The 19,705-nt window shown below is 47.2% G+C and overlaps 1 protein-coding gene across 12 annotated transcripts in view; it reads right to left on the bottom strand.

Moving 5' to 3' along the window:
* The window catches only part of PRP4K (pre-mRNA processing factor kinase PRP4K), a 45,599-nt gene extending 35,058 nt beyond the window's left edge, over positions 1-10,541 (bottom strand). For all 12 annotated transcript variants that reach the window (XR_011361677.1, XR_011361676.1, XR_011361675.1 and 9 more), the window contains exons 1-2: positions 10,433-10,541; positions 4,190-5,356 (exon numbers count right to left, since the gene is read on the bottom strand). Coding sequence is in view for 1 of the 12 variants with exons in the window: in XM_069958070.1 (XP_069814171.1) it covers positions 4,190-5,356; positions 10,433-10,467 (1,202 nt within the window). In the remaining 11 variants the exon portion in view is untranslated. The remainder of the gene's footprint in view (positions 1-4,189; positions 5,357-10,432) is intronic.
* Positions 10,542-19,705: the final 9,164 nt, after the last annotated feature.

Consider the following 19,705-nt stretch of genomic DNA (forward strand, 5'->3'; position numbering starts at 1 on the left):
TACAGGATGAGGGGTGTGGTGGTAGTAGTACAGGTACAGGATGAGGGGTGTGGTGGTAGTAGTACAGGATGAGGGGTGTGGTGGTAAAAGTACAGGTACAGGATGAGGGGTGTGGTGGTAGTAGTACAGGTACAGGACGAGGGGTGTGGTGGTAGTAGTACAGGTACAGGACGAGGGGTGTGGTGGTAGTAGTACAGGTACAGGACGAGGGGTGTGGTGGTAGTAGTACAGGTATAGGATGGTGGGTGGTGTAGTAGTAGTAGTACAGGTATAGGATGGTGGGTGGTGTAGTAGTAGTACAGGTATAGGATGGTGGGTGGTGTAGTAGTAGTAGTAGTACAGGTATAGGATGTTGGGTGGTGTAGTAGTAGTAGTAGTACAGGTATAGGATGTTGGGTGGTGTAGTAGTAGTAGTACAGGTATAGGATGTTGGGTGGTGTAGTAGTAGTAGTACAGGTATAGGATGTTGGGTGGTGTAGTAGTAGTAGTACAGGTATAGGATGTTGGGTGGTGTAGTAGTAGTAGTACAGGTATAGGATGGTGGGTGGTGTAGTAGTAGTAGTACAGGTATAGGATGGTGGGTGGTGTAGTAGTAGTAGTACAGGTATAGGATGAGGGGTGTAGTAGTAGTAGTACAGGTATAGTAGGATGAGGGGTGTAGTAGTAGTAGTACAGGTATAGTAGGATGAGGGGTGTAGTAGTAGTACAGGTATAGGATGAGGGGTGTAGTAGTAGTACAGGTATAGGATGAGGGGTGTAGTAGTAGTACAGGTATAGGATGAGGGGTGTAGTAGTAGTACAGGTATAGGATGAGGGGTGTAGTAGTAGTAGTACAGGTATAGGATGAGGGGTGTAGTAGTAGTAGTACAGGTATAGGATGAGGGGTGTAGTAGTAGTACAGGTATAGGATGAGGGGTGTAGTAGTAGTACAGGTATAGGATGAGGGGTGTAGTAGTAGTAGTACAGGTATAGGATGAGGGGTGTAGTAGTAGTAGTACAGGTATAGATGAGGGATGTAGTAGTAGTACAGGTATAGATGAGGGATGTAGTAGTATTACAGGTATAGGATGAGGGGTGTAGTAGTAGTACAGGTATAGGATGAGGGGTGTAGTAGTAGTACAGGTATAGGATGAGGGGTGTAGTAGTAGTACAGGTATAGGATGAGGGTGTAGTAGTAGTAGTACAGGTATAGGATGAGGGGTGTAGTAGTAGTACAGGTATAGGATGAGGGGTGTAGTAGTAGTAGTACAGGTATAGGATGAGGGGTGTAGTAGTAGTACAGGTATAGATGAGGGATGTAGTAGTAGTAGTACAGGTATAGGATGAGGGGTGTAGTAGTAGTACAGGTATAGGATGAGGGGTGTAGTAGTAGTATAGGTATAGGATGAGGGGTGTGGTGGTAGTAGTAGTAGTACAGGTATAGATGAGGGGTGTAGTAGTAGTACAGGTATAGATGAGAGATGTAGTAGTAGTACAGGTATAGGATGAGGGGTGTAGTAGTAGTACAGGTAAAGATGAGGGGGGGGGTAGTAGCAGTACAGTGGGGGTGACTGTGGGAAACTGAGGCAGGAGTGCACATAACCCTCCTCCTCTCCTCACCCTGGCACACATGCAGGTCCCCGGTCTCTAGAGGGGAGGCTGCAGGGACTGTACAATAGGGTGATAGCGCCCAAGCACCCTATTGTACAGTCCCTGTAGCCTCCTCCAGAGACCGGGGACCTGCATGTGTGGCCAAGAGGGGAGCGGGACACTGTGTGTAAGGGACGGGGGCAGGTCAGTCACTCACTGCTCTTTAAGCAGACTGCCAGCTCGCCCTGCACCGCCCGCCCGCCAGACACTCAGCGCCGCAGTTCCCGGCAGCCCCGATACTCCGGACACCTCGCCGCAGGTCCTGCCCGCCCGACACTCAGCGCCACACCGCACGCCAGACACTCGGCACCGCACCGCCCGCTCCTCAGTGCTGCAGTTCCTGGCCGCCCCGATACTCCCGGCACCTCACCGCAGCTCCTGCCCGCCTTGAACCTCGCCGCACCGCCCGACACTCAGTGCCGCGTCGCCGCACACTCCCGGCCGCACCACCCATCCTGCTGGAATGATTTTTGGTGAAAATCGAATTTACGATTTTCACGAAAAATCTAATCGATTCTAACTTTCTGGGCGAATTAATTCGATTAATCGCCCAGCCCTACACTGAAGGGTTATCTCCCCTGCACTCCCCCCTCCCTTATGAGCAGGCTGTGCAGACAATGAAGGGTTATCTCCCCTGCACTCCCCCCTCCCTTCCTCCTGTTATGAGCAGGCTGTGCAGACACTGAAAGGACTTCTGTGCACCGATCATAACAGGAGGGAGTGCAGGGGAGATAACCCTTCAGTGTCTGCACAGCCTGACAGATTATCTCCTCCTGCACTCTTCTCCCCCCTTCCTCCCGTTCTGATGAGTGAACAGACTGAGGTGTTTGCAGAGCCTGCATAAGCCTGCTGATTGGCTAGGCACACAGCAGTCACATGGTGTTCAGGGCTGTTTGCTCTGCCCTGAGAACCATGTGACCAGAAATCCCGTCCAGGAAGGAGGAAGTGCTGATTGGCTGGCCAGCATATGCATGAGCTGGGAGGCGTGCCAAGGCTCACAGGCGTGCCGACAGCTCAGAGGAACGCCTCAGGAACACCCCGGATCATGACGTAGCCAGCTGCACGTCACGACCCAAGAAGCTGCAGGGGACCAGGGACTCGTCGTGACATAGGCAAGAAAAGAGGAAGTAGGCGACTTCCGGTGGCTGGAGGCAGCAGGAAAACTCTGGTAAGGGAATATAATCAGTAATCAGTATATATGGAGATGTTATATAACTTTTTATGTGGGGAGGGAATAGGGCAAATAATTTTTCACCGGACTTCTCCTTTAATAACAGGGGACGGGGCAGAGGACTGTTGCTGACCGTCTTATGTAAGGGTGGTGTCGGATGATCCAGCCGACCTCGTTTGGGAGCTTTGGGCAGTGGAACTGGAGGATTGGGTAAGCCAATCTAGAACTGCTGGCTGTGTGGTTCTTACATGACGCGTGGGTGTCTGGGGTAGCTGCACCCAGCTGCCACGCCTGTTGCCCCGGCTGCCACCGGGCCTGGTGCTGCCACTTCTCCTACCCTCACCGCCTGCCGTTGCAGTCCTTGCCTGGGAAGTGCTGAAGTAGACGCTTGGACATAGTTCTTTGGTTGGTGTAAATTTTTAAAAAGAAATAATCTATTGGCCAGAAGGCACAAAGTTTCAGTGACTATTGCTTTGTGGATTGGAGGCACCCACCCAGCAAAGCAGAAATGTACAGGTTATCACAAAAAAACTTTTTTACGTTGCGGGTGGCTAAATGGGTTTGACGGCAACCAGCAGAGCAAAAACGGACAGCTTTTGTGGGGCGCTGACTTAGCGTCACGAAGAACAGCTTATCACAAAAACTTTTTTTTTATTTTTTTTTTACTTTTTTGATTGCGGGTGGCTAAACGGGTTTGACGGCAACCAGCAGAGAACAAACGGACAGCTTTTGTGGGGCGCTGACTTAGCGTTGCCTAGAACAGCTTATCACAAACAAACAAACTTTTTTTATTTTTTTTTTAAGTTTTTTTTTTAACTTTTTTTGGTTGCGGGCAGCTAGACGGGGTTGACGGCAACCAGCAGAGCACAAACGGACAGCTTTTGTGGGGCACTGACTTAGCGTCATCTACAACAGCTGATCACAAAAACTTTTTTTTAAAAACTTTTTTGCTTGCGGCTATACGCGGTTAACGGCACCCAGCAGAGCGGCAACGTCTAGCGTTTCCTCACAATTTTTTAGTTAGATGCCTCTCTCTCCCCCTAACTCTTGATTTCTCAGCCTCTTTCACTATGTATGGGCTTATCAAGCTTGCGATTTTTTTTTTTTTTATCTTCCTCTCTCCTGCTTCTCTCACAAACAATATATACTCCTTCTCTATCTCTCCCTGTACTTATCCAGTTGTTTGGATATGTAATCTATGTGTTTTCCCTCTCTGCTAACGTACACCTTCTTTCTCTCTGCCGTTGCAACGCCGTTGCGATTTTAACGAACTTCGTAACAAACTTTTTGAAAGTTCGGTTCGGTAACGAATCTGGTTCCTAACGGTTCGGTTCGCTCATCCCTAATGAAGATTATAAAGTGGAGAAAAGAGGGTGTATGTTCACTAACCTAGGAGAAGATAGTCGTCTTCTCTCTGGTTCACGTCGTTTCCTTTCTGGAGATTTACTTTTTGCTCTCCTTGTAGGGGACTGTGTTCGAGAAGGTGATTGTTTCGTCTTTTTGTCATGTGTAAATGGAGATCTACTATGCCTTGATGTCCTGTCACGCTGTTTAGGAGTAAGACTCCTTGCTTTTGGGCTGCGTGCTGGTCGGCGGCCTGGTGAGCGGTTCTCTTTTCCTGAAGAAGCATCTTTTGAAGGAGATTTAACAGGTTTTTTGTCCCTGTCAATATCAGATCTCCTCGGTTTACGCTCCTTTGACCTTGACCTTCTTTCCTTTGATTTGCTTTGTCTGGGTACAGGGGACTTGGACTTTCTACTGCGATCTCTAATCCTGCTCTCACTTGCTATAGGAGATTTCTTCTGGTCTCTTAACCTTACTCTATCATCTAAAGGAGATAGAGACCTCCTGTTTTTTTCTGGAGATTGTCTGCGTAACGGTGGTGACTTCTTTACTTGATCTTGGGATTTGATCCTTTTAGAAGGACTTTTAGATTTCCTTCTCTCCTTAGACTTACTTCTAGGTACTTTTTCTTTAGGCGCTTCAGAGTTGATTTTAGTTTTTTTCTTTTCTGACTTGTGTTTAGTCTTCTCTTTGGACTTACTCCGACTCCTTCTCTTAGAAACGGTTTTTGAATCTAGCTCCTGCTTCCCCTTCACGTTTGACTTTATTGACGCTCTCTTTCCATTCCGAATCTTGTCATTAATCTCTCCTTCCTCTTCAGAACCAGAATTATAGCCCTGCAATATTAAGCCCATGCCGGATTGCACTTTACCCTCCATTAATTCATTCTCAAGCTCTGCTTTAATCATAGCCCTTTTCTTCTCTAAGTCTTCTAACAAAGCAAAGTCATCCAGTTTTGCCCTCTTTGATGGTGAATTATCATCTTTGTCATTATCTCCCATCTCTTTCCGCTTGTGCTTCTTATGCTTGTGTTTATGTTTGTGTTTTTTATCTTTGTCTTCTTCAGAAGAATGCTTGTGTTTTTTGTGCTTGCTCCGATGCTTATGTTTCTTTTTCTTATGTTTACTGTGCTTGATCTGAGGCTGTTCTTCTTCTGAGACCTCGCCATTTTCATCAATGCCACTTCTATCAGACGTGTCAGCGTCATCCATACTGTAAACAAAACAATATGATTAGAGTTCTGGTCCAGGCTTACTATGGCAGCTGCCCCAGAATGCTGGCCCCAGCTGTGCATGGCAAACATATAATATAGTGCACCAAAAGGAATAGTAGAATTGTCTCTCTCAACAAATGCAGCATCATTTTATCGTAATCTAAGCCAACAAATTCTCTTAGAGGAGTCAGATTAGCAAAACACCTTAAGCTACTGTGGTAAGTGTGGCACATTTTTACACTGCCTAGTCTAAGAATATACTATACACGACTACACAGTTTAAGGTGAACCATAACAGCAGGTTTAAAAGACTAACCAGATGTTGTGTTTTCATAGCGCATAGGACATGGAGAATGAAGGAAACTTTTTTACCTTCATCTTCAGCACAGTGAAGTTTAGTGAATGTAATGTAAGTCAATCTGTTTGGCGCACTAGGGGCAGTACTACATCTCTCAGTGCACCATTTCAATATACATGCAGAGTGCCAGATAAATATTTGAGAAGGTAGTGTAGATTGGTGCACTTAGGAAAGTATTCCCGTCCCTGAAGCACCAAGCTGCCTAATTTACATATTAATAAAATTGATGTTTAATAAATAAATTACCTTTACTTTACCTTTACCTTTCGAATATCAGTCTGTGCTTCCAGGATGTTAAAAAAATATATTCTCTGTAAAAAAAAGTCAAAAAGGCTTTTCTTGAATAGAAAGTCTCCTCTCTCCCCCCTTCCTGCTTGGTTGACACCTGGAAGTCTCAAGCAGGTCAGGTATGGGAAGAGAGTAAGGAGGTGTTAAAGATTGTTGCACTTCAGGAGCTCTTTGACTCCTTGTACTATAGAATAAAAACATTTTTTAATCTTCTGGAAGCACAAACAGATCTATGAAAGCTACCTTGCATCTCCTTGACCTAACAGCTATTAAGAACATGAATTACAGTTGACCGATTCACTTTAAAGGAGAAGTCCGGCCAACATTGATTTTTGATATGTTGTTACTTATGAAAAGTTATACAAGTTTCTAATGTACATTAATTATGGGAAATGCACATATAGGACTATTTCCCTTAATTTAGTAGATAAGGAAGTGTTAGAATACTCTCAGATCCAGTGACATCACGACGAAAGGTGTAATTCCTATGGAGTGTCCAGCAGGGGGAGCTCTCTATATAGAAGTCTATGGGTCTTTATTGTTTCTATGGATTTCTATGTAATGTAGTGTAGTGTATTCATTCAATAAAGCACTGTACATCTATGGAATACTTTAGGGAGCAAGTGTCCTTGCTCCCCAAAGTATTGCATAAATGTATTCATTCAATACATTAGAATATCACAGTAAGCCCGCCGATCCGCCGCATATACACTGAACTACAGCTCCCATCATCTGCTTATAGTATGAACAGGTGATGGGAGATGTAGCTGGGTAATGGATATCACTTGCCTGCGATGCCACTGCTTATGCCACTGGGCGCAGGGGGGAGCCGCTAAGTACACTGGAGCGCTCCCCCCTCCTCCTCCTTCCGGGATACCTCCCCCCTATACCACTGCTGACTCCCCGCCTGGCCGCCGCTCTCATATACCGGCTCCCGATGCATTCTGGTGTCCGCGCTGAAGCATCGGGAGCCGGTATATGAGAGCGGCGGCCAGGTGGGGAGTCAGCAGTGGTATAGGGGGGAAGGTTCCCGGAAGGAGGAGGGGGAGCGCTCCTGTGTACTGAGCGGCTTCCCCCTGCGCCCGGCGGCATAAGCAGTGGCATCGCAGGAAAGTGATATCCATTACCCAGCTACAGCTCCCATCACCTGTTCATACTATAAGCAGATGATGGGAGCTGTAGTTCAGTGTATATGCGGCGGATCGGCGTGCGGCGGGAATGCGGCAGATCGGCGGGCTTACTGTGATATCCTAATGTATTGAATGAATACATTTATGCAATACTTTGGGGAGCAAGGACACTTGCTCCCCAAAGTATTCCATAGATGTATTCATTCAATAAAGCACTGTACACTACACTACATTACATAGAAATCCATAGAAACAATAAAGTCCCATAGACTTCTATAGAGAGTGCCCCCTGCTGGACACTCCATAGGAATTACACCTTTCGTTGTGACGTCACTGGATCTGAGAGAATTCTAACACTCCATGATCTACTAAATTAAGGGAAATAGCCCTATATGTGCATTTCCCATAATTAATGTACATTAGAAATTTGTATAACTTTTCATAAGTAACAACATATCAAAAATTAATTTTGGCCGGACTTTTGTCCCAATGTTCCACAACTAAAGTTAAGAAATGCCTTGTATAGCTTTTTGTTCTTAAACATGTGAGTATGTTAGGGGCTCACAAATAAGCTTAAAGTTGTATTCTAGTCTTAAACATTTATAAGCTTCCAGAGGAAAATGTGTGACTGGTGCTGGTCCCAGAGGAGAACAGGGTCCAGGGAACTCATCTGCCATTTCCTTGCAAACACATGCTTCACACAGATCAAAGAGGTTGTTGTGCTTGCGCCAGAGTTTATGCAAGCTGGTGCTGCTATCAGGGATAATAATGTGTGTATAGACGGCCTAATAGAAGTATCAAAACCAAAATGCATTGGCCCGCCTCCAGTGCTTCAGCCCAGGCCTGATGATACATTCACTTTAATGGTGCGTTCACACCTACAGGATCTGCAGCTGATTTTCTGCAGCAGATTTCATTTAAATAACAGAACACAGCATCAAATCTGCTGCAGACCCTGTAGGTGTGAACGCACCCTAAGGGTGCGTTCATACCTACAGGATCTGCAGCAGATCTGCAGCAGATTTGATGCTGTGTTCAGTTATTTAAATGAAATCTGCTGCAAAAAATCAGTTGCAGATCCTGTAGGTGTGAACGCACCATAAAGGAGAACTATCAGCAGGTTAGACGAATCTAACCTGCCGATATGCTCTACTGCACAGTAGATGCTGATGAGAAATACAATTCTAATCTGCTGATTCCCCTTTAAAGGTTGCTTCACACGTACTGAATCTGCAGCAGATTTCACTCTGCGAGTTTGCAGCAAAATCTGCTACCGATCAAGTAGTGTGAAGCTGAATGGGTCCCATATACGCAACGGATCCGCTGCCTGTATGGGACCCGGCCCCTTTAACCTTCCCGCTGCCGACCCCCGCAGCCCTGGCCCTGAGCATACATTACCTGCTCGGCGCCGCGGTTGTGTGTGAAGCTCCCGTCTCCCCTCGCTCCCCATCAGCCAATCAGTGCACAGCAGCACTGATTGGCTGATGGGGAGCCAGGAGCTTCACTGCAGCCTTGGCGCCGGGCAGGTAATGTATGCTCAGGGTCGGGGCCGGTTCCCATACAGGCAGCGTGTATGTGCCCCATTCAGCTTCACACTACAGGATCAGCAGCGGATTTTGCTGCAAACTCGCAGCGTGAAATCCGCTGCGCATCCGATACATGTGAAGCTACCCTAAAGGGAACCAGTCACCAAGAGAATGCAATCTATTCTATCACCTGCATATTATAGACCAGCAAGACCTGTGCAGATTGATATATCATTGTGGGAAAAAATTCAGTATAGCTTCAGTAAGCTTGACAAAGACCAACTGTCGAAACGTTGCTACTTGTCTGGGATATGCAATAAAGTTTTATTGAAGACTGCTCCCATCAGATGCTGTTTAATCCTTTACATTTGATGTTACTTTGCTGGTTAACTGGGAGTACCAGCCATTCAGTGTGCATCCTATCCTCTACTTGCTGGTAAATGGATCTGATTCCTGGGTGCTGCTGGACTTTACGTTTCCTTGTTACGTCACTATGACATGTCAGAAGTGTATACTTTAAATTCTGCTGGGAGAATATTGTGACATACAAGTAGTGTAACAAAGGGTACACCCACCAAAGATAAGATACTAGTGATTTCTTGCGTAAATACTAGAAATGAATTATGAAGGATACGCTTATAAGTAAAATATATAAATTTATTAGATATGCATTAAAAGTACATCTCGTACCAATTTATTGAGCTATTTACAATGAAAGTTTCTCCAAAGTGAAGCCCTATAAAGAGCTATTGAGTCAGTCTGTCTTGTCTAGGAACCATCTGTCCAGTAACTACAGATATCAATTCCAAAATTCAAACACACATAAAATTCTGACAGCTCTCAGCCGACCGATAAGTGCCAATGCACAAAAATAATTAGCTCCTATCAGTCCGCAACCAAATAAACCAGTTGAGGCTAGGAGACTGTTAGACCATCTTGCCCATTAAACCATCTCGTCCAACGCGTTTCAGTAACACTGTACGTTACGTCATCAGGGGCTGTAGGGTAAAGGTAAAGGTCAACGTATGTCAGGCTACATGGGCCATATCACAGAGCATAAACAAAATTCAGGCATGTTTAATATGCCAGTAAATGATGTGACAAGGTATTAGTGTTGCCGCATACTGTTCTCACTGTGCCCCTGTGAGTGTTTGAATTTTGGAATTGATATCTGTAGTTACTGGACAGATGGTTCCTAGACAAGACTGACTGACTCAATAGCTCTCTATATGGCGTCACTTTGGAGAAACTTTCATTGTAAACAGCTCAATAAATTGGTAGGGCTCTCCTAGCACCGCAGTTGCTGCCCCCAGTCTTGGATGGACGGCTGCTCGGTAACCACAGAGCTGAGAGCCCTGGCAATGATGGAGGGTGCCATAGCGGTCTGCCATCACCTCACAACCCCCCACAGCTGCCACCCGGCTCTCCCGCCCGACCAGCTACTCCTCTATTACAGGCACAGCCGCACAGGAGACATCCCAGCAGCAGACAATACAGTGACAGCTGCGGCGGCATGAGGCGGCCGCGGAGCACACTGCCGCCCCTACCGATCAGCACATGGCAGCCAGGGGTGGCACCATGCTCTGCCACTACCTTCTACGCTAAGCCAGGTCGCCATTGTATATACAATCAAGCGTGTGTCCCCTGACGAGCCCTAGGTCCGCTCCACAACACTGAGAGCGGCGAGCTCAGCTCCGTCACCCCAGACTGCCACAGGCCACAGCCCCATACCGTCACCACGGCCCCCAGACACCCCCGCGCACTCCTTCTTACTCTGGATCGCGCAGCTCCGATTCCACGGCGGCCATTTTCCTCTCAGAGCCCTCAGATTCGGAGGAGACGAGGTTACAGGAACGGAAGAGGGGAAACAAACGTCACGTCCGGAGCTGCACGGGTCACTTCCGGTAATGGTTGGCAATGGTTGGCAACGCCTTACAACATACACAAAAGTGCTGAGACCAGTGTGTCAATGAACAGGCATAAAGTGGAGAGTCTGAATCCTCCTTGATTTCTTCTATCAGCATAAGAGTGTACTGAAGATATTACTGAGATTCAGACACTAATGGAAAAACACACCTCCCAACGTAGAGCAAAGAGGGACATTCAAGGTAACGAGCCACGCCCCTATAGAATTACCACGCCCCTATAGAATTACCACACCCCCATAGCATTACCACACCCCAATAGCATTACCACGCCCCCATAGCATTACCACACCCCAATAGCATTACCACACCCCAATAGCATTACCACGCCCCCATAGCATTACCACTCCCCAATAGCATTACCACGCCCCCATAGCATTACCACACCCCAATAGCATTACCACGCCCTCACCACACCTTCACCACATAGTGACTAATAGTGACCCATGCTATTACTGACCAATATTGCCAGTAAATAAAAAAACACATAGCCACACTGTGATCACTACTATTACCACCATATAGTAGCTAATACCACAATACAAAAAGCCTGCTATATAAAGGCCAATACCACACACACACACACCATACACTGACCCATATAGAAGTATGTACCAATGTGGTAGACAGGTTCTGCACAAAATGCAAGGGACTACAGTGCAGTTACATCCTGTGACTCATAGGGGTAGTCTTCTCAGATTGAAGTCGCTTACTTTTCCTTTCTACTCCATCTGGCCCCAACATCATTAAGATTTCTCTTGACCACAACTGATCACTGCAGAATCTTCCAGACAAACACTTTAGGCTATTTCCTCTAGCACCATCCTCACCTCTATACAAAGTCCACATATGTACTGTAATTTTGTGTCCCCAAGTAGTATAAAGGCCTAATGTGGACCTTTAAACTGTACTTAGACCCCCTTTATGCTCTCATGCAATGGGGCGACCGGCTGGGGGTAGTAGTTGTTGGTACTGGTAGGTAGGACCCCGGCAGCCAGTTGCCAGATGTTATGTCACGGTTATGGCACGAGGGGAGGTGACTAACCCACGGGAACCTGACCATGCGGGACCCCACCAATTATTCGTTGCCCTTAGTCAAGGCACCAATAACTAGACCAATTCCAGGGTTCAGAAGCAACGGGAGTTTTGCGTTTATTGTAACGGCAAACGCTAATAATAACAGTCTCTGGATGTAACCAGTGATAAGCAGACTTGGATACAACTGAGGAGATGGGTGATGTTACAATAGGCCGTAGTGTGATAGTGTCACTTTGGTTGAGAGAAATTTTAACGGAGGATGGGAGTAGTAGTTCCCTGACAATGATGCTGGGTATGACGATACTGAGGAGAAAACTTGCTGTTAGCGATGAGATGAAGATAGCGATTTGAGAACTGTAGCCAGATCTTGAGGTGAAGTAAGGATCTTGAGGATGAGATTGGTCTGGACTGGACCGGAATATGTCTCAGAGGTAGTTAGGTGGATCACACTGAGTTGCGGCCTTCTCCCTGAGGAGCAGCAGAGAACACGTCCTTCCCTCTTGAAGGTAGAGGGAGGACACACACCTAGGGAAGTGACTAACTGACCCCAGCCAAAAGATCGACGGCTATTGGGGTTGCTATTGCAGCCGGGGAAAAGTCACGTGACACTAGGCCATTTGCATCACCACACCATGTGACAAGCACAGAAAAACATGCAAATTAACATACATAGGAGAATATGAGGAATACAGAGGATGATACCAAACTTGAACACTGGGGGGCAACATAAGTTGAGCGCTTTGCAGTGACTATTAACCCTTTCCAGTACAAGAACAAATGGAATACAGACATACATATATATATATATGGAGAAGAACCTTTTGTACTGGGACACTGCACTCTCATAGCAAAAAAAAAAAAACCTCTGTGCCCCCATATAGTAGTTAGGCTACTCTGTGCTTCGATAATAGTTAGGCCCCTCTGTGTGCCCATATAGCAGTTATTAGCAGTGGTGGTTTTGGTGGTTTCCTTACAGGAGCCACCCCTTGGCTGGGTCTTTCCCGGAGGGATATCTGGCTAGTCCTGTGCCCTCCCCTCATATAGTAATTAGGTCCTACTGTGCCCCATATAGTAGTTAGGCTCCCTCTGTGCCCCATGTAGTTGTTAAGTCCCCCTGTTTCCATATAGCAGCTAGGCCCCTTTGTGTCCCCATATAGTCTCTAGAATGTGGCCCTGACTCCTTTGTTTTAAATAGAGCGTCTATGAAGCTGCCAAAGAGAGTTGATTACATTGCTTAGTTATCTTTGGCCTTTAAAGAGTCACTGTCGTATTTTTTTTTTTTGCAGAAATCAATAGTCCAGGCGATTTTAAGAAACTTTGTAATTGGGTTTATTAGCCAAATCTGCCATTATCTGCATGTAAAAAGCCTTTTCCCAGGTCCCCCCCTCCTTCCTCTTTTTCATCCACTCTGAAAAATCTGAAAATTGTGACTTGTTGCAGGAGACGTCCCCTGTCTGTTCTAGGGAGAGGGGAGGGGGGAGGAGGAAGGAGGGAGTTAGCCGGCAGCAGAAAGCAGAGAACAGAGGATTACAGGCACGGAGCTGGGTGACAGCTGTAATCCGAGCTCAGACAGGTCACTGGTGACTGTCCAAGAAGATAACGGGTGAGATATTTGTAGATTAACTCTTTGTTGTCCTGTTTTGGTCTTTTCTTTAGCTCTCTCCATAGGAGAACAATGAAGACAGGGGGGAGAGCTTCAAACTGCTTTTTCATGATAAAAATGCATTTTTCTGATAATAAACCCAATTACAAAGTTTCTTAAAATCGCCTGGACTATTGATTTCTGCAAAAAAAAATTTCACGACAGTGACACTTTAAATATGCAGTACCATGAAACACAGTGAAGAAAGTGGATAAAACAGTGTCACTACGAAGAACTGGATGTCTCTCAAAAGTTGATAAAAAGACAAAAGGAATATTGGTTCAGGATAAATGTATTTTTAATATTGTCATTACATAAGTAAACAAATTCCTAATGTACACTGATTATAGAAAATGCACATATAGTGCTATTTCTTTAAATTTATTAGATCAGACAGGCTTCAATTTCTATAAAAAAGAAAACAAGGTAATGTCACAAATGAGGTGTATTTATGTGTAATCTTATGACAAATTTTATTGACAACCATGCACAGGTAACAGACACAAATCCAATAATCAAGCAACAAAATACGACCTGCAAGTCGCATGGCGTCGGGTTTTCTATTAGAACGAAAGAAATGTGTAGAAACAACTAACAGTCATATTATCGTGGCAGGGTGCCGACGGACACCATAAGGAAACAGCATAAAAACAGCAACAGTATATATGCTAACACAAAGAAAAAGATTAGAGAAGATCAGAAAAGAAAGACTAGAAACAAGAGGAAAAGCAGAGAGGGAGATAGAGAGGATACGGGTGGGGGGATGGACACTGCAGCCAGCCCAGCTCAGCAGCCTAAAGACTCAGAGTCTCCGAACGCCAGGGACTGACGCTCGAATAAGAGCGAGAAACTCTTCAGAGTCCATGTATAGGCGCCAGGGAAACCACACCTTCTCGAATTTGTCCGATCTGTCATGAGCCTCAGCCACCAATTCCTCCATTCTGCCAAGGTCTCTGAGTTCGCCAATCCACTCTGCTATGGTGGGCACAAGGGGGGATTTCCAATGTCGGGGGAAAACCATGCGGGCGGCTGTCAGAAAATGTCGCAGGATACCCTTTTTAGTCTTAGAGAGGGAGCCTGGAAGTTTAGACAGCAAGGCTAATTGGGGCGAGTTGACGACAGTCTGTCCAGAATATGCATTGTAAATCCCTAGGACCTTGTCCCAAAAATCCCGGCCCACCAAATGTGTAACATATCACCTGCTTCTGTCAGACATCGCCAGCAGCGATCAGATGTCTCAGGGAACATTTTATGCACAGAGACCGGACAGTAATACAACCGAGAGATGATTTTGTAATTTTCCTTAGCCTTAGCAGACATGGAGATACCATGGGTTAATTCGCACATCTTCTGGACAGATTGAGCATCAAACGAGGTATCAAGGTCGGCTTCCCATTTAGCAAAGAAGGAGGCTCTATCAGGAATAGCAGTACTGATCAGGATCTGATAAATAACCGAGATACAATGTGGGATGGCAGAAGCAGAGAGCGCAGGCGTATAGGCGCCCCTTGGGAAGAGAGCCCGGATGAAAGAGACCAACTGACCATATTCCAGCCAGGATAGCCGACCCTGTGTAGACTGGGCTTGAAGGGAAGCCAAGGAGGAAACGGTCCCACCCGTCATGCAATCACATACTCTAGGACACGTGGACCGGTCCCACAGCAGAAACGCATGTGCTTGCCATCCAGGCTGGATTTTCGGGTTTTGAAGTATCGGGGAAAGTGGCCCAGGGACAGTGGACAACCCCTGTTTAGTGACCCATTTATCCCAGACACAGAGCGTATGTGACATTAGAAAAGGAAGGCTTGAGAGAACACAATGGTCCCTGGGAGGTTTCCAGGGAAGGGCGGAGGGGCTAACCGGGCACAGGGAGAACATCAAGTCAACCCATCTCTTCAGGCCTCTATAGTGCACCCAGTCCAGGACTCCACGCAGAACCGCCGCCTCATGGTAGAGGCGTAAGTCAGGCAGACCCATGCCACCCAGAGATCTGGACTGAGAACTGTATGTTTAATCCGTGGCCTGCTCTTGCCCCAAACAAATTTTGAGACAGCTCGGCATAGAGTCCTGAAGAAGGCCACTGGTACTACAATGGGTATGGTCTGGTAAATATACAACAATTTGGGATGTCCATTTTCACAATAGCCATCCGCCCAAACCAGGAAGCTGGTTTCAAGACGTACGAGGACATCTCCGAGAGGACCTTGTTCAGCATGGGGGTGTAATTCAAAGTAAAGAGAGAGCTAAGAGCAGAGGGGATTCTAACACCTAAATAGACGATAGACTCCTCCCACCATTGAAAAGGAAAGGAGGCCCTGATTGTGCTAAATACGTCTTGTGGGATTGAGATGTTAAGACCCTCAATTTTGGACAGATTAACCTTAAAATTACTAAGGTCCCCAAACCGTTGGAATTCCTGAAGAACAGAGGGGAGAGAGGTGACGGGGAAGATATGTACAAAAGAAGATCGTCTGCGTAGAGAGCTAATTTGTGGTGGTCCTGCCCAACTACCGCCCCCTTGATCGCAAGATCGCAAGGGCTACAGCCAGGTGTTCCATTGTGAGAATGTAAAGCATGGTAGACAAGGGACAGCCCTGGCGCGTACCATTATGGATTGCAAATGGGCTGGAGAGTAGGCCATTGGCTCGTACCCGGGCTGACGGGCAAGAGTACAACGCTATAATCTTGTCTACAAAGTGCGAACCCAGCCCCACCCCTGCCAGGACCGACCTCAGGAATCCCCAATGCACTGTATCAAAAGCCTTTTCAGCATCAATAGAGAGTAAGCACAAAGGAAATCCTGTACGGCCAGCCCACGACAGCAGCGAAAGCGTCCTAAGGGTGTTGTCCCTTGCCTCCCTGCCAGGAACAAAACCAACCTGGTCAACATGAATGATTTGAGGGATGAGGGACCTCAAAAGAGAAGCCAACTCCTTGGCATAAAGTTTAAGATCACAATTGATAAGGGAGATAGGGCGGTAATTTTTGCAATGTTTAGGGTCTTTACCAGGTTTGGGCAAGACCACCACATGTGCCTCCAGGGATTGGCAAAGGAAGGGACACGTCACAGAAACGCTGTTGAAGCATTTGGTCATAAATGGTAAGAGCAACTCTTTGAAGGTCTTGAAGAATCCAGCAGTGAAGCCGTCAGGCCCCAGGCTTTTGCCCCCTTTGGCATCAGTGATAGCCGTCCAAAACTCTCCCTCAGTAAAGGGAGTCTCCAACTCCTCAGCCGACTATGCAGGAACGGTAGGTAGTGCCATATCTAACAGATAAGCAGATACCCTAGTCTCCCTTTCCTCCACCGGCAACTCTGAAAAGCGACCTTTAATGTTATATAAAGAAGAAAAATAGGAGCGAAAAAGAGCTGTGATGTCTTTACGATTATGTACCTCTTTGCCTCGATGGTCAAGTAGACTAGGTATGTTCGTGACCTGCGCCCTTGGATGTATTAGCCGAGCCAGCGTTCTGCCGCTTTTGTTGGCGTGTTCATATAGGAAGCTACGATACCGTTCCTGCTGAGAGGAAGAGAACTTAACAAGGACATCCTTAAGCTGTTCCCTAGCCAGGGTCAGCGCCGTTAGAGTCTTGTCAGTGGCATTACGTTTATGGGCCGTGGAGAGTGTTTCAGCACGACCCAGCAGTGTAACAATTTTTGCACTCTTCTCTCTCTTAAGCCAAGCCCCCTGCTGAATCAAGGTCCCCCTGACAACACACTCGAGAGCCTCCCATTGCAAAGGTAATGCAGTAGCATCGGAGACATGGTCCCGGATAAAGTCCTGTATAGTCTGGGACATGGCCGCCTTACATGCCACATCCCGAAGAAGCGTCTCATTCAACCTCCACGACCATTCCCTGGGCAACAACCACGGCAGCTGCAAGGACAAAAAGATAGGAGCATGATCCGACCACAAGGCAGTGCCTATGCTGGCCGCATGTCTAAGGGTCAGTGCAAACTGCGCCACCATGAACATATCAAATCTACCATAGGTGCGGTGCGCATCGGAATAACTCTCTAAATTAACTACAAATTGGCAGCAATAATATAGTGCAAACACAATAAACACAATGCAGCTGTAAGAAAAAGACAACACAATGGAGCAACCAACAAAAAGCAAGAAAAAAGATACATCCCCGGTATGTAAGGCATTGTAGGACACGATGATGCCGGGCCCTCATAGCGACCTCAACCATTTGGGGCCGCAGCTCCACTTGGACGGACCGGCCTTTCAGTAGGGAGTGGCAACAGCGGGTCCCAGTCAGGCAGAGCTATTTGGGGAAGGTCCAGTGACATCAGAAAAGCTGGTAGGTCTTCTGGAGTATGGAGCTCAAACTGCTTGTCATTTCTACGAACCACCAGTTGAAATGGAAAGCCCCAGGAATATGGTATGTCACGATCTCGTAGCAGTTCTAGTAGAGGCTTAAGGGGTCGCCGTTGAGGTAGAGTAGCTCTGGAAAGGTCCTGAAGAAAGATCAATTGAGCTCCATCAAAGTCGACAAAGTCCATGTTGCGTACCGCCTTCATGATCTCATCCTTTATCCTGTAGTAGTGGAGCCTGCAGATGACGTCACATCACTAGGGACCGGGCCCAACGTGCGGTGAGCTCTGTCAATTTCTAACTCCGCGCCCGGTGGTCGTTTGAGGATGGAAGCAAAAAAATCTTGGAGAGACGGAATGAGATCATTCGCTCTAGTCGCTTCAGGCAACTCTCGGATCCGGATGTTATTCCGGCGACTCCTATTCTCAGCATTATCATGAAGCCTATAAAGGTGCCGGATCCGTCTCTCCTGAGTAGCAAGCGTAGCCTGGACATCGTCCACTGTAGAGACTAGAGAATTATGGTCGGCCGTAACATCCGAGACTTTCGCCTCTAGTGTATGGACTTCAGATTTGAGAGAGTTCAGTTCCTGCTTGTAGGAGGTTTCCAGGCGCTCCACAAACTTTTCCATATCGGAGCGCGTAGCAGTTTCATGTATCCTTTCCAGTCCCACTCAATATTGTCGCGCTCAGGATTAGAGGATGCAGCGGAGCACATAGGGTTAATGGATGTAGCAGTGCTCATCAGGTTGCTGGGTGTATCAGCACTCAAAGAGTTAATAGAGGCAGCAGCACTCCCAGGGTTAATAGATGTAGCAGAGCCAGCACAGTTCCTCTCACTGCCCCTAGTGGAGAATGGAATTGCAGCAGGAGACAGTGAAGACATGATGGGGCCCAGATATGTATGTCTCTGTGGCAGACAATCCTCTCCGGCTCTCACAGTGGGGATGCTTGGGGCCCCTGTCTCTGATGGTGCGGCCTCAGGGGAGACTACCCGCCGGGATGTCAGTGCCGGCCGTACAGAGCAGAGCTCAGCAGGAGGAGCGTCAGGGAGCTGGTGAGAAGCTGCCGCAGGTCCCACACAGGAAGAACCGCTGGAGTCCGGGGCCGCAGATGCAGGGAGCTCCGGGACCGGTGCATGTCCTCTGATGCTGCCGGTGATGGAAACCCGTCTGGGCCACAGGAGAGATCGGTGGAACAGGTACGGGTGGCGGCGGCGGCGGCAACGGAGGCCCTAGTCACGCGAGGGCCGGGGGTTAAGGAGGCTGCAGGCTGGTCTGCTAGGCCGCGCTGCGTAGCAGGGAAGTACGGGTCCAAACTGCCGTGGGCGGGCCGGGAACGGACCGGATTAGTGTCGGATTTGGATCTCCGCCGGCCACCCACCATTTGGGGTGTCTTAGGGCTGATTTGGGGTGTATTTAGAGGCTGTTAGGCGTCCACGGAGCCTACAGTGCGTGTTCACCCCTCCATAGCCAGGCCACGCCCAAATGAGGTGTATTTACATGAAGTGTCCAGCAAGGGACGCAGTATATGTAGAAATTACATGGTAAAAAAAACTGCCCTTTCCTGTGCTTTATGGTCCTTTTACACGGAACGATTGATCGTTCGTTTTTGCACGATAACGGTCGAATTCGCACGATAATCGTACGTGTAAACACAGCGAACGATCAAACGACGAGCAAAAAATCGTTCATTTTGATCTTTCAACATGTTTACAAATCATTGTTGGTCGTTCGCAAAAAATTCGCAGATCGTTCAGTGTAAACAGTCTTTCAACTATTTCCCCTATGTGTGAGATAGGCTTAAACGATCGCAAAACGATCGCATAGCGAATTGTCTGTACGATGTCTTGTTCCGTCTAAACGCTGATCGTTATAAAAAAAAACATTGTTCATTCAAAATCGTTAATCGTGCGATCGGGCGAATTATCGCACCGTGTAAAAGTATTAGTCACAAAATTTAACTACTGTGCCCCCCCCCCAACCTCCGCCCACACTGACAGGAGCCCTGTAGTGCAAAAAATTCCCCCTCCCCCAAACTATTCCCAGGGCCGCCCGATATTATCCCAGGTAACACAGCAGCCCCGTCCTATATACCACACTAGCCGCCACTGCACCCCAACC

This window comes from Dendropsophus ebraccatus, chromosome 2 (assembly GCF_027789765.1).
Source record: "Dendropsophus ebraccatus isolate aDenEbr1 chromosome 2, aDenEbr1.pat, whole genome shotgun sequence".
NCBI lineage: Eukaryota > Metazoa > Chordata > Amphibia > Anura > Hylidae > Dendropsophus > Dendropsophus ebraccatus.